Genomic DNA, 13,895 nt, shown 5'->3' with positions numbered 1-13,895 from the left:
AACTGTTTGATCTATATATCATTAAACACTCGGATTTGCCTGGAAACTATATAAAGGTTTGAAAATAAAGTCAAGGTTAAGAAAACCTGTACGAAGTCTGAAGGATGACAACTATATCAGGATGTAAGTCCTATTACCCAGAGACTACCAAATAGTGTTTGATAATGATTCGGCGTAGGATCTTTCTTGAATATATCAATCAAGAAGCTTCAAGAACATGCAGTTTCATGTTTCAAAATAGTAGAAATGGGAGTCAGATCTTCTGCCTTTAGTTACCCCCTTCTCACAGTCCAAGCTCAGCCCGGTTTGACTCTTACACAACAAGTGACCAGTTCAACCTTTCTTTCCTCCCTCAACTTACTTCTTACTTTGAATCATCTACGGCGCATCGAAGATACACGTACAATGTGCCCAAGTTGCCAACGACTTCATGCTCAATAGACTGCCGACCTTTAACAACAAGAACCAGCGTAATTGGTTTAGTGGTAAAATTCTCCGTTGCCATTCGAGCAGCGTCGGGGAGCCCTGGGTTCGATTCCCAGATTACGCATTTCTTTTTCCGTTTCTCCATGTTTTTTTGCTTTTTGTTTCTTCATTTTGATGTCTTCAATTGTTTGGGATAGGCTGATGTGGAACTATGGTTGGGTTTGCATTATCTGTGCGTTCTGCACTATGTGCGGAGCTGGTTAACCTAAACCTTTAGCATATTTCCTTAACATAATTGTTAACCCAAACGGCAACTTCTCACACAGCCTGCGACTTAGAAGCCCTAAGAGTAAATATTAAAGAATCAGGAGCTCCCGGATGTTTTAAACTATTGCTTGAGCAACTTGTTTGTGGTTGTGTGTCTATCGCTAATGGGGTTTGAAACAGACATGACTCACAATCTCCCAAATCTGTTACAACAACTGGCCCGCTTCACTGTCTTCTTTGGCGTTTATAGAATTAAATCATGTTTCTTTCTATGTTTTGTACTGCGAGCTAAGCGTATTGCGGCACATTGACTTCGACATGACTTTACTGGGTTTCATTGCGTTGTTCGAACGTATGCTCCTTGAGACGACACTTGATAGATTTCCAGTTGATGCTAATAAAACTCAGCTGCTATTGAATGATACGAGCAATAGTGAGTGTTCTAAGCCTCCAAGTGTCCTGGTTGGAGTGCACAAATCAGATAAGCATGGCGACGCTCAACTATCATAACCTCGATCAAGATAAGTCCGTCGCATGATTGGAAAGACTTTGGTCGACATACATATCAAGATGGAACCAATAATATCAACGAGTAAATGTGTGGCATTTATGGACTCTTGAAGGTTTCTCAGTGATCTGTTCACGCCGAGATGCTTCACCTAACCATGACGTGAATGATTTCCGAGGATGAAATGGACAAAGAAGCAAGCACTTATTTATTCAAACCTCTCAGAGGACAAGTGAATCGACTCTATAGTATACACGATAAGTGTTGGTGTTGCACCCTCAACCTGACTGTATCATCAATATAGATGGAATGCCCCCTTCGTGGCTGGCCGGTCAAGTATTTCCTGTACGATGCCCTGTTGGGCCATCAGGCACACGAACTTATTATGCCGGTTTCCAATATAGCGTCGAAGCTCAATAGCTTGCTTAGATCATTTGAAGAAAGGCATCGACAAGGAAACCATTTCTATGGTAGGCGACAGAATTATCCAGTTTTGACGTCCTGGGATAACGACTTCTTTGTCATGTAAATTGACATACTATCTCACTCAGGTGAGAGCTCGTGGGATTAATAGTGAGTGACACTCAGACTTTGTATTGTCCTATGCTCTTTTGTTGTCGAGGGTCTGAACTGATGATTATCGATATGGGCTGCTGATATGTTTCACAATTGCCTTCTCATGAAAGAGTCGTACCAGCAGAAACCATCAATGATAGAATACCAGACTAAAGGACACATGTAAGTTATAAACGGGCAAGGTCGAAGTTGAGCGTGAGTGCAATTCAAGAGGTGACCAACAGGTGCGCCATGACATGGCATGACCTACCTCTGTAGAGTAGACTCCCATGATCTGGATGACCAAATGTTGTTGAGTAAAAAGATAATGCCATCACGAACCAACATTATATATAGCCCATTTTCATTTTTGACTCGTAGTGGCTATTGCTCCCAGGTTGTCGCCCCTCATGACACCCTTCCTTGTCTTGATGTACAACCTTCACCCATCCTGACACAACATTGGAGGGTGTTGACATCAGAAGCGCCTAATTAGAACCGTAAACCTGTTCAGAAACAAGAAAATAAAACTCATCATTATATCAGAAGATCATAATTGATGGTATCTTATCGAATCGTAGCGTCCCCATACCTGTCTTCTCCCACCTCGTACGGGTGACACTTGGAGAAGTATCACCAAACGCTATCGCAAGTACGCAGTTAAGAATCGAACACATAAAGGAGAAATATGTGATTAGACTAAGATGTAGTTATGAACAACGGCGACCTTGCGATTGGATTGGATGAGATTTTCACCTCATGAGGCGTGGATGTCTATGTGCAGCAACCACTGGAGGACCATGACAGATGACATCGGGCTTGGAAGACTCAAGTACAAACCAACAAACTTCGTGCTTAAAACCTACTGTAATACACCGAAGCTTATTACTAGTTTCAGCTCGGGAATTTTGAGCCTTCACTACCTTTAATCTCCACCTCATGATGCAGGGCCAGGACCACCTCGTGAGAAGTGAGAATCGGTGTATGCAGGAATGAGAGCAATGATAATTCCAAATGAACTGCAAAATTTTCTCGTCAGATATTTGAGGGATAAATTTCAGTGGCCTCTACAAACTGTAACTGACATCTTCGATTGAACTTCACAATGGTTGTCATGAGCGAGCGACATGATGCGGGATCAAGACATCATCCATCCTTCATCAAAACGGCTGGGCTTCCGTAAGCACGTCTCCAGGCAAATTTATCATTCAGGCGCCGGAATACAGAGCCTCATTCGAAGAATATCTCTTCCCTTTGGACAAGGAGGCTGCACTCGTCTAGTAAGACTGTCAACGACTATGCGCCAATTAGCAATTGAGTTTAGACACGAATACCGATAGTCCCATGTCCATGGCGTTTTATTCAGCATAATAGTTCCACCATCAGATGGTTAGAAAGGTATGGTGACTTGTATAGCCTTATGGGACCGGATCGGTATTGTAACTAGATCGGGAGCTCATGTTGGGGCTGACAGAAGTCAGTAGACCTCAATGCCGTGCTGCGAATGACGGATTGTGAGCCGTTCAGTATATTCTTTGGTCACAAGGCTTTTGCTAGACTCTACCGAATTGTGTCCTTTCTGAGCTGAAGATCATGAACCCCAACATGGCAATGAGCTTTCAGTTCTTAATGTGACGCAGAACCAAAAGTGACCGAAATCACCTAGTGGCATTCATGGTGTCCATTAGGCTGTTCAACTTTCGGTCGATTTATGCTTCTTTGTCAAGTCTGGGACCCATATCACGATGGCCCTAAAATGTTTTCTTACCTCCCGCTTACGTAGTTCAGTACTTGCTCTAGGATGTCTGGAAAGTGGATGGAACTTCACGAGTGTCCAGATTGATCAGATAAAAAATTTTCCTCTCTTAGCCGATCTCGGGTTGGGGTGTGGATGTAGAAAGTTCCGGCTTTCACCCTGCGTAACTGATGAGGGGCAACTCATCTTATCTGATCATCAGATTAGATACTTGGCGCAAAAAAGCCGCTAGAAAAAAAACTTGGTCTCGTGCCGGCCTGGGCTTGATGGATCAAGTGCAGGGTTAGGGCGATGAATTGGCACAGTAGTACTGACGCGATGAAGTAATGAAGGTGGCCACAAAAGGTGCGTGGACGGCGTAGGATCTGAACAGAAGCTCCGTCAGGACGGAACCATCCCCAGGGTCCCAGTTCTTTGTCACTTGAGATCGTGCCCTTGGAAACATGGATGAGTCAAGGCACAAGGTTGCAGTCGACATGAGCTTAGAATCTCAAGCAAGAATCCTGGATGATCAGCCCACCAAAGTTCAGACGACTTCGCCAATAGATGACGGCGAGCGATGATGCAACTGGCGATGTCTAGTGTGACACGGCGTCCATCTGGACACCACCAGAAAATCATAAAAATTGCCGCACCGGTTCGGCCCTGGTACGATTCCGCTTCGTTTGGCCCCTTATACACGCACTTGATTCCGTAATTGGCGTCAACCCCATCCAGGAGCATGGGCCTGGACGGAGTACGGCACTGATGGTGGGGCTGGACATCATGGCGGATTAATACGGACTTACAGGTTGATAGCGTCTGTTTGAGCTTGAATATGCATATTATTGCAAGGGAGAACCCTTGATCGGCATCCACTGCTGTTTTTTCCCCTCGAGGACTGCTCTCTTTACAGAACTGGTCGTGCTCCTCCGAGGTTCCCAAGTGATTTTGTCAGTTCCAAACTTCATCGAACCTCATCATGGCGACCGAAACCACGAATATACCCCCCGCGCCGTCACGGCAACGACAGAAGCTCTCTGTTCTTGAGGGCCCTGTTGATCCCCCACTGGTTGATTTGACGTTGGGTGAGCTTCTCGAGCTTCAGACATACCAACATGGCAACCAAGAATGCCTGGTGATTCCCTGGACAGGCGCTCGCTGGACATACAATGAGCTCAGCCAACAGAGCTCATCTCTGGCGCAATCGTTATTGGATATGGGCATTGGAGTTGGCGATCGTGTTGCCATCATGGCAGGTAACTGTGAACAATATGCGGCTGTCTTCTTCGCCGTGGCTAAAATCGGCGCTATCCTTGTCATCCTGAATAACACATACACACCAACCGAAGCGATGTATGGGTTGAAGTTCTCTGACAGCAAGATTTTCTTCACAACACCACGAATCGGACGGCTCGACCAGACACAGCTGCTACAGCAGCTCGAGAATAAGAAGACAGCCCCCATGGTCGTAATGCTGAGAGGAGACGAGTCTGGTAAATACCAGACCTATGACGAATTGGTGAATGCTGGTCGCCGGCGAAACCACCAAAGACTGTATCAAGCTATGACAAAGGTGCTTCCTCATCAAGTGGTCAACCTTCAATTCACAAGCGGAACAACCGGATTGCCCAAAGCTGCGATGCTCACCCACCAGTAAGTGATCCATGGATTCCTCTGAGCAGTGTCTTAGCTTGGTGCGAACTGTCGACTTTGCGAACTCTAAGCTGACGAGTTTACAGCAACTTGGTTAATAATTCACGCTTCATTGGTGATCGCATGCGGCTTGGCCCTGCCGATATTTTGTGCTGCCCTCCACCACTGTTCCATTGCTTTGGCTTGGTGCTCGGTCTTCTTGCTGTTGTCACTCACGGCGGTAAAATCGTGTATCCGGCGGAGGTCTTTGATATTGATGCAACGCTCAAGGCTATTTCGGATGAGCAATGCACTGCCGTTCATGGTGTTCCAGCAATGTTTGATTCGCTCTTCCAGGCAAAATGGCCTGAGAACTTCAACTGTGATAACCTGCGTACTGGTATCATTGCTGGTGCACCCGTTCCTCGATACCTGATGGAGCTCCTGGTAAACCGTTTCGGAATGAAAGAGTTCACCAGCAGTTACGGCCTGACGGAGGCTTCCCCAACTTGCTTCAATGCCTTCACTGACGATTCCATCGACACACGCTTGACGACTGTCGGTACTTTGATGCCTCATGCAAAGGCCAAGATTGTTGACCGTGATGGCAACATTGTGCCTGTCGGTGAGCGTGGTGAACTCTGCATTGGTGGTTACCAGCTACAGGCTGGTTACTGGAACAACTCAGAGAAGACCAACGAGACTATGATCCGCGACGCTGCTGGCGTCCTCTGGTTGCATACCGGTGATGAAGCTGTTTTTGATGAAAATGGGTACTGTTCGATTACTGGGCGCTTTAAGGATATCATTATCAGAGGTGAGTTAAGCAAATCAGTCTTGGCAGCACAGAATGCTTGACTAACCCCGCTTCAACAGGTGGAGAGAACATCTACCCGCTCGAAATTGAGGAGCGTCTGATGGATCATCCTGCTATCACACGTGCTATTGTCGTCGGCCTCAAGAATAAGCATTATGGTGAAGTCGTAGGTGCGTTTGTTGAGTTGGCTGAAGGTCACCAGAAGCCTCAATTCGAGGAGATCAAAGACTGGTGCCGCAAGAGACTCGGTGGCCATAAATCGCCTGCCCACGTCTTCTGGCTGGGTGATGGTGATGTTCCGGCAACGGTTCCTCTGACAGGAAGTGGTAAAGTGCGTAAGTTTGAGATGGCTAAGCTCGGCGATGAGCTCCTGCGAAAGCAAGAAGTGACTGCGAAGCTGTAGTTCAGAGTGGCGTGGGACAGGATTAATTGAGTTAAAGCGATGGATTAGATATACATGTTTTGAAGCGTGAAACAAATTTTGACTTGGAATTTTGGAAGATAAAAGTTTAGGACTGAGAAAATGTTGAGGAAAGGTTATTATAGATATAAATGGAAAGAAGTTGGTCAGACACCCAACACCTGCCGTTTTGTTTCTTGGCAGTCCGTATTATATGCAGGCAAACCCAACCTTACAAGCTGGAAGTCACAAGTGAGACACGGCTCTTTCTATCACAAGAACTCGAGGATATCAAAAAACATGTGATCCACGCAAACATGAACTTTTCATTGGTCCCGAATATCTCAAGTAATCTATCTACAATAAATTTATTACGATCTTCACACCCTGTTTAACGCTCACAGCTTAGGCACAAGACCAAGCTTTGTACCAGCAACAACCTTCTCATTGTCTGCTAGTGGGCACAGTTGGAAGAAACGCTCTCGCGACGATCTGACAAAAGCACTGCGCTGATGTGGCAGATCTACCAGCTTGTCTAGGCCTGAGCCATGAACGAAGTCATACATAACTATAGTTGTGTTGGTCTCCTGGGACTCGCCAACAACATACATAGTGCGCGGGTCGTCGAGATAGAGGTAGTGCATCAAGCTGCTCCACCACGCCGATACACGGTGTGGCCCACGGAATCGCACATCACCTACAAGCGAATGTCGACCGCGGTCGAAGTCACCAGCATTGAAGTAACCACCTAGTCGATCCTCCTATAAACGAGATGGTCAGAAAAACATCAGAAGAAAGACGTATATGAACATACCTTGGCCCAATAGACCTCGAAATATGCAAAGTGGATATCATCCCACTTGGCTAGAAGCGCGATCACATGCGGATCATCATGCACCTTGTGTAAATACTCCTGGTGTTGTTCCAAAGTACCAGTCTGGCTCCAACCTTGTGAAACCCGAGGATCATTCTGCCACTCATGAAAGAGACGTACGTGCTCGGTATCATTATAGTCAACTGACACCATGGAGAAGGTTTCGTTGAGATGAGGAATCCATCGGCTGTAAACAACAGCCCCAGGGGCGGGCTTGGCTGGTCTGACTGGGTGCCATGACTGCTGAACTCTCTCGGGATCATCAGGATCTCCGGCGACCGTGATGGTTGTCGTGTTGTGTAGAGGAGTCAAGGGAAAAGACCCAAGAGGGGTCGAGGCGGGCAGAGATGAAGGGGACTCTTCTGGGCACCAAACAGGTCGAGGTCCGAAGGGTGACCCAGCGCCTTGCCAGAAGGTACTTCGCAAGAGAAGAACAAGACTCTCGTCAGTCTTGTTGGAGGTTTGACGCTTCTCTCGGCCCTTGAGAGGGTGATCAATGGCAAGCAAGACTGCCGTGAGCTGTTGGCCCAGAACAGCGGCACTAGCGCCATGGAGCTCCAGTCGATATGATTCCACGGATGTTCTCAAAGTGAAGAGGGCATATGCAAGCAGCCAGACTTGCCCCAAGCTTGGCGCTTCGGTGCCATCCCAATGAACGGTGACACATGGTGAACGGCGTGCCCGGGCCCAGGGACTGTTGTTAGATTGAGGTGGAAGCTCACTCGACTTGAGATCAATTGGGTCTGATAAAACGAGGCCAGCGTTGTAAAGATCAAAGGGCAAACGCTTGTCAGACCCAGGGGCCTTCTGGACAAGTTTGTAGGCTGGTGCATTCGTGTCAGGTTGTGTCGAGACTTTTTCGATCGCAAACTCGGTCTGGTATGGATGAGGAAGCTTGACGACAGTTTCTCCAGCCTTGAGGGCCGAGAATGTTCCCTGTGGCGCTGACATTGTTAAAACAGTCTGGGTATTAAAGATTGGACATTAGCGAGAAGGTTTGGAAAAGGATGAAAAAGCTCGACACACTCGAGAAGCTATTCACACCAGGATACCAAGCTGCATAAGTGGGAGAAGGTATCCATGCCGGTCCTCCACTTCGGAACAAGCTTGACATTTTGGGACAGCATTCTGCATGGATGGTGTACCCATCAATTCCGCAACTTTCCAAGCCATTACACAACTTTCTCGGCTCTGGTGCAATGAAAGGTTAGTGGCCTTTTCGAGACGACGTCAAGGACGCAGAAATGGACTTAACTTGCCAAACCGTATGGCAACCAGATCCCGAAGATCCCCTACTGCGAGTACTGCAAACCAACTCTGCTCAGGGTCAAGATTATCGTGTGGGTCAGAGCGGATCTGATAACCAAAGGCCAGCCACCCCTGGCGCCCAATTTTCTTTCTTTCTTTCTGTCTGCACACCCCCCTCCTCTTCATCCGGTCCTCGGAGCTGTCTATTCCCAGGATCAGGGTCTAGGTATTGCCGACTTTGACCGCTTGGAAAGACTAGCAGGATCTGATAAACCGCTCAACCACACTAAAGGTTCTGCATGCTCACCAATTAACCACTGAGGGGGGAGTGCAGGCTTCATGACCCTTGTAAAAGTCGATTCCAAAAATCTTGATGAAGAAAATGGCCTGATGAATGCCTAGAGGCCGAGTGCCCCTGGGACCTCTGTTCCGAGGACATTGCTCTAGTCCCAGCAGTTAGAGTCACGCATGCTTAACCCTTAGCAGTGCATCGATATTGTAGCCCCCACGTCTACCAATAGTTAAGCACATGAGGCCGTTATCCTGCCATCTGCGTGGTGTATGCTTAAGTCACGTAACTTCCGAACAGCCATGAGCACGAAAAAGACACAGGACTTAAGACATGTAAGTAACGGGTTCTCAAATCTGTCAATATGCGTCCATGGCGTCAATTACATGTCGATCGCCGCTCATCTGTCAACTTGGCCGATACTTTGACTTCCAGCATGCATGTTAAGACTGGTATCCCGGCAGCCAGGTACGAGGGACTCATGCGTGGACAAACGGGCAATTGACCGATGGGACGTCCGATCCAATCTTATCAATCAAATCTGATCTGAATCGTTCGTACGCAAGACCCTCTTCACTGCAAGATGGAAGATGATCAGGTCTGAGACATGAATGTTTATTCCCGACGATCAGCTGTTAATCACATACGATCACTGATCTTTTTCATCCGGAGAAGCGATGAGCATGGGTACAGCGAATTCTTGGTTAGACCTGTCGATCTTGTCTGTCTTCTCCGCTTTTCGCTCACATTCTTGGTGTTTCTTGGGCAAAAGCAACCCTAGACACCATCGCTCGGAATACGGCACAGGATGGATGGTATAAAGTGATTCATGACTTGTATGTTCTGGACCTTAATGGCTGTTAAACATCATCGTCTTGGTTGCAGAGGATGATTGGCCTGAACTTTCAGTGTTCCTGTTTCTACCACGTGGACCAAGACTTCGAATAATGGTTGGATTTCTTCTTTCTACTCCGGGACCAATGTGACTTTCCCCAAGTCTAACAATGGTCTTAAGACACTACTTTCGTTATTTCTCATGCTCTTCAACCCAGCATGGACAACCGGTCATAAACTTTGAAAGCTTGATTGCCAATGACGAGGTGAAAGGGGTGGCCCAGAACTATGTTGGTTTCGAGGATAATTCATGAGGTAGTATATAAAATATGAAGTACCTTATATTTTGACATAGGCGACCAGCTAATTCCTGACATTTGACTTCGCAGATCACTTTCCCGCCTCAAGGAGTCTTAAACCTCGTACTTGCTAAGACTCTTGACTGATCTATTCACATTCAGTAATACTAAACACTTATTCAACCGTTTGAGTTTATGCGCTGGTATTTTCCATTATGGCCTGCTGTAATAGTGTTGAGACCTATGGCAGCCCAAGTCTATCATGGGTTGAATAGAAACTCCCGCTTCCTCAATGCTCATTGTTTGTTACAAGTTCGACTCTCGTATATGTGGTTTCCCGACTCACCATTTACTATCGTGAGTTCCAAGGCCTCCAAGCTCAAGGCTCGAGTGCGTATCCCTTGTGTCCTCTCCATGTATCGTGTCATCACCATTGGCTTATGCTGTCCGTATATAGAAAAGGCCTTCTGAAACAAATATGCCTTAACTGAATTTTCGGCATCATATACATCATTAGTCCTGATGAGGTGTCTCCTGTCCTACTTACAGATTGACATGAGTCTAGATGTTGTGGAGTAGACCTGAACAAGCAGCATCTACACCAAGAGGGCATGCCTTTGACCTAAAGGCTTATATATTACGTTCCAGGACATACAATTGTTTCTTTTATCCCAAGTTCGTCTTAGGGCCGTCGTTAAAGTTCCGTTTTATCGATATTGCCATTAATTATATTGTGGCAAGTCTTTACTAGCTAGAGGCACCATTCGCAGAATGATTACGGCTCGATTTGCCGTCGATCTACTGTATGTTGCTCTTCTTGCCACCGTATCTTACATATTCTCCAGATCTCGAGGAAGTATCACTATATTTATTGCTTCCGCAAATTGGCAGAGTACCTGTCTTGGAGAGCTTGGTAATCTCCTGGTGAAGGAAACGTCAACTAGCCATATTAGAATGCAGATCGCACCATATACAACGACCATATGCCTAAGGACCGAGAACATGTATTGCTTGTCAAGAATCTCATGCAGTGGTTCACAAAATGCCATTGGTTGCTAGTATTGCAATCTTAACCCTTTCGCTTGTCTCAGCGCTTATCGAGAAAACCTTAGAATGAAGGGCATAAGTGAGTCCAGGTAAGTGTTATACGCATAAGGCTATAACATAGTAACGATAAACATACTAATACAGATGAGTGTAGGCTCGCATAATAATAATAACTTTATTAATCATTGCTTCACTCATTATATTGGTATTGATCTCATGCTATGCGAGTCCAGTCATTCGTAAAATTATATACGATATTTTCTGCAATAGTATTTTCACCATACAAACATAGCATAAGAGCTTAGACTCTTGTGGTAGGTATCAAGAAGAAGTAAACAGTACATCTGAGGCAACGCAAGGTTGTCGCTCATCCTCAGTAGTATGTCTAAAAAGATTAGATCCCGAACGCCAGTTACTCAAATCATTTCACGTTAAGCCTTAGCCTCGTCAGTCTTGCGGCCGCCGAGCTGCATGTAGTTCCAGCAAACTATTAACTTATGTCAGTCATCTTAAGAAACATATCTTATCTTTGATCTGTTTAACTTACTCGTCCAGCCAAGGTCATCTCGGAAGCAAGACTGAGCAACTTCTTCACCATAAACAGTGCCTGTATCAGGGCTCGATGCTACAGCTTTCTTTCCAACTGCAAGTCCAATAACAGGAGGATAGACCACAAGCTCCTTGAACTCTGGGGTGTGGCCTGCTCGTTGGCTGAGGATTCTCTGATGAATGTTCTGTGCTACGTAGTGGCCGTGATGCATGGCACCGCCACATCGCTTAATACCGGGCCAGTTGGTGATATCGCCAGCGGCGTAGTGTGATTCAGCGTTGGGTGTGCCGTCCTGGAACTGCAGACTATGCGCAAGTCAGCTACTAGGATTCCAAGTCTGAAGACAATCTACTTACTTGGACTTGATCTTGACAAGACCTTCCGCATCAAGGGCAGAGGTCGGCAAGTATGTTGAGGTTGGAACACTCCTGGAGATGGCCATGATCACCTCACTCGCAAACATCTTATGACCGTTGGTGAACTCAATCTCATACTTCTCACTTCCGTCAGTCGTCTCGACCCTGTTGTTGGAAGCTAGACGGTGGCTCATGAAAACCTCAACACCGGCCTCACGGAGCAACTGAAGAGCCACATCCTTGGTCTCATCAGGGAGACCCTCTGAAGAGAGGAGCTTGTCGCGAGAGTGAACGAGAGTCACCTTGAGGTGAGGCTTGACCATCTTCAGCTCTGCAGCCATCTCAATACCAACAGCGCCTCCACCAACGACCACGACGCCATGCTTAGCATTGTGGACAGAGTTGATGTGGTTCTCGGCTTCCAGGAGATATTGTTTTCGAGTCTTGGACTGAGGCACGACAGGCCAGACGCGGCGTAGACCGGTAGCGGATACGAGGTAGTCGTACTCAAGAGTGCTCTTCTCCTCGGTGAGGTGAGCAGAGATGGTGGCCTTCTTGGTTGCAGGGTCGATATTTGTGACGGAGCCTTGGATGATGTTGATGCTGGGGTCCTTGAGGCCAGGGATATCAGAGTACTTCACCCAGTTCTTCTTGGAGAAGTTGGAATCAGCAAGAGCCAGAGGGGAGCCGATCAAATGGTCTACGATACTGTTAGGGTCCGGCTCTTATCATATAGTGTGGCCCAGCTGAGCTGTGGAGTACTTACAGTAGCCATCTCTCTCATCGACAATAGTGATATCGATGTTGAAGCGAGGAAGGTCAGGATGGTGGATGTATGGCTCAGAGTTCATGCGGGGAGAGTATCCTTGACTCAGATCAAGCAAGTTGACAGCAGCAGATAGACCACCGTAGCAACCTCCAAGAATGAGAACGCGCACGGCGTTGGATGATTCGGGAAGTGAACCCATTGGAGCAAAGGTCTTGGAGTGGGATATAGGACGATTTTGACGTCCAAACACGAGATGTGACGCTAAAACAACAGACTTTACGCAGATCTGAGGCCGAGGTACAGCAACGGTTGTATGCAAGGAACAGGATGTAAATAAACGTAGGGCCTGAGATAAAGTAGTGTGGGGGACTCTGAGTAGTTGTCCTGAGAACCTGGTCGACACTCGAGCAATTAACATGAGCTGAATGATGAAGTGGTTAGAGTAAGAGTATGGGGGAAGGAGAGAAGAAATAGTTCAAGCAGGTAAAGGAGGAAGAGGTGAGAGAATATACCTAGATGAAGACCCGGGAATAAACGACAGCACCCGTTGAGGACTACCAGTGACGCAAGGCGGTATGGTATCTGATACGAGGAGGAGTACACTGTATCCGTACTCGGTTTAAAGGCGCAAGAGAGACTTTAATATCGGACCAAGACCGGCTCCGGCCCCGGCTTCAAACAAGGGATCTTTCATCTCTCGGCTGGAGCCTGCATAGCCCTGTTCTCCATCATAATTCTCAAGAATCTTTGAACAGTCTCACAGTGAGATTGAGGAACGGGGACGGATCAGAATATGACCAGTAAGACAAGAAAATGCAGCGGGGCATTCTCCATGATCACGGTGTTGGTGTTAGTGCAAGGAACTTTTTTGGACGTGGATGTGGAGTTAAAGTTATCAGATCCGTCTTAGACAGCCAGCCACCAGAAACGACGGAATACCGTGAACTCCACTGAAGCCTGAGCACCCTTGGCAAAGGAGAAAATTATCAGATCCAGCGGACATCCGTTTTCCGCTGACTCATCCAAGAACACGCAGTCTCGAGGCACAATTCCACTTCTCGTGATGAATTGTACAGTGTGAAGACCGTTATCTGATTGAACTTTGGAGTAATGTTTTTGACGATCTCTATACTAATGAACATCCTATGCAAATCCCCTTCGTGCACTCCTTTGGAAGCAATAGAATAAGAATTTTTGGTCGATTCTCTTCTGCATGCTGAGAGCAAGGGTGTGGTATGAGAAGAGTGGACGTTGTGAGCCATTTGTATAACGGTCAACCTTGGCGA

At 46.8% G+C, this 13,895-nt stretch overlaps 3 protein-coding genes and 1 non-coding gene across 4 annotated transcripts; 2 read left to right on the top strand and 2 right to left on the bottom strand.

Annotated features, from left to right (window-relative positions):
- Positions 1 to 468: 468 nt before the first annotated feature.
- On the top strand, positions 469 to 550 carry BKA55DRAFT_t118. Its single transcript has one exon. It is a non-coding gene; the product is annotated as a tRNA-Gly (tRNA).
- A 3,923-nt stretch (positions 551 to 4,473) lies between these two features.
- On the top strand, positions 4,474 to 6,569 carry BKA55DRAFT_639985 (uncharacterized protein; the record flags this gene model as incomplete). Its single annotated transcript, XM_046197115.1, has 3 exons — positions 4,474 to 5,147; positions 5,234 to 5,943; positions 6,003 to 6,569. The coding sequence occupies 3 exons, from the start codon at positions 4,474 to 4,476 to the stop codon at positions 6,344 to 6,346; spliced, it is 1,728 nt and encodes a 575-aa protein (XP_046052455.1). The 3' UTR covers positions 6,347 to 6,569.
- A 172-nt stretch (positions 6,570 to 6,741) lies between these two features.
- On the bottom strand, positions 6,742 to 8,168 carry BKA55DRAFT_592431 (acyl-CoA N-acyltransferase; the record flags this gene model as incomplete). The annotated part of the gene is made up of 3 exons (XM_046195392.1): positions 6,742 to 7,104; positions 7,158 to 7,280; positions 7,338 to 8,168. 3 exons carry the CDS (start codon positions 8,166 to 8,168, stop codon positions 6,742 to 6,744), a joined length of 1,317 nt encoding a protein of 438 aa, XP_046052454.1.
- A 3,197-nt stretch (positions 8,169 to 11,365) lies between these two features.
- On the bottom strand, positions 11,366 to 12,808 carry BKA55DRAFT_506631 (uncharacterized protein; the record flags this gene model as incomplete). Its single annotated transcript, XM_046187279.1, has 4 exons — positions 11,366 to 11,421; positions 11,482 to 11,789; positions 11,841 to 12,540; positions 12,607 to 12,808. 4 exons carry the CDS (start codon positions 12,806 to 12,808, stop codon positions 11,366 to 11,368), a joined length of 1,266 nt encoding a protein of 421 aa, XP_046052453.1.
- Positions 12,809 to 13,895: the final 1,087 nt, after the last annotated feature.

Source organism: Fusarium redolens, assembly GCF_020744475.1.
Source record: "Fusarium redolens strain MPI-CAGE-AT-0023 chromosome Unknown BKA55scaffold_5, whole genome shotgun sequence".
Taxonomy (NCBI): Eukaryota; Fungi; Ascomycota; class Sordariomycetes; order Hypocreales; family Nectriaceae; genus Fusarium; species Fusarium redolens.
The sequence above is the reverse complement of the archived record's forward strand: the minus strand, read 5'-3'. Positions and strand labels throughout refer to the sequence as shown.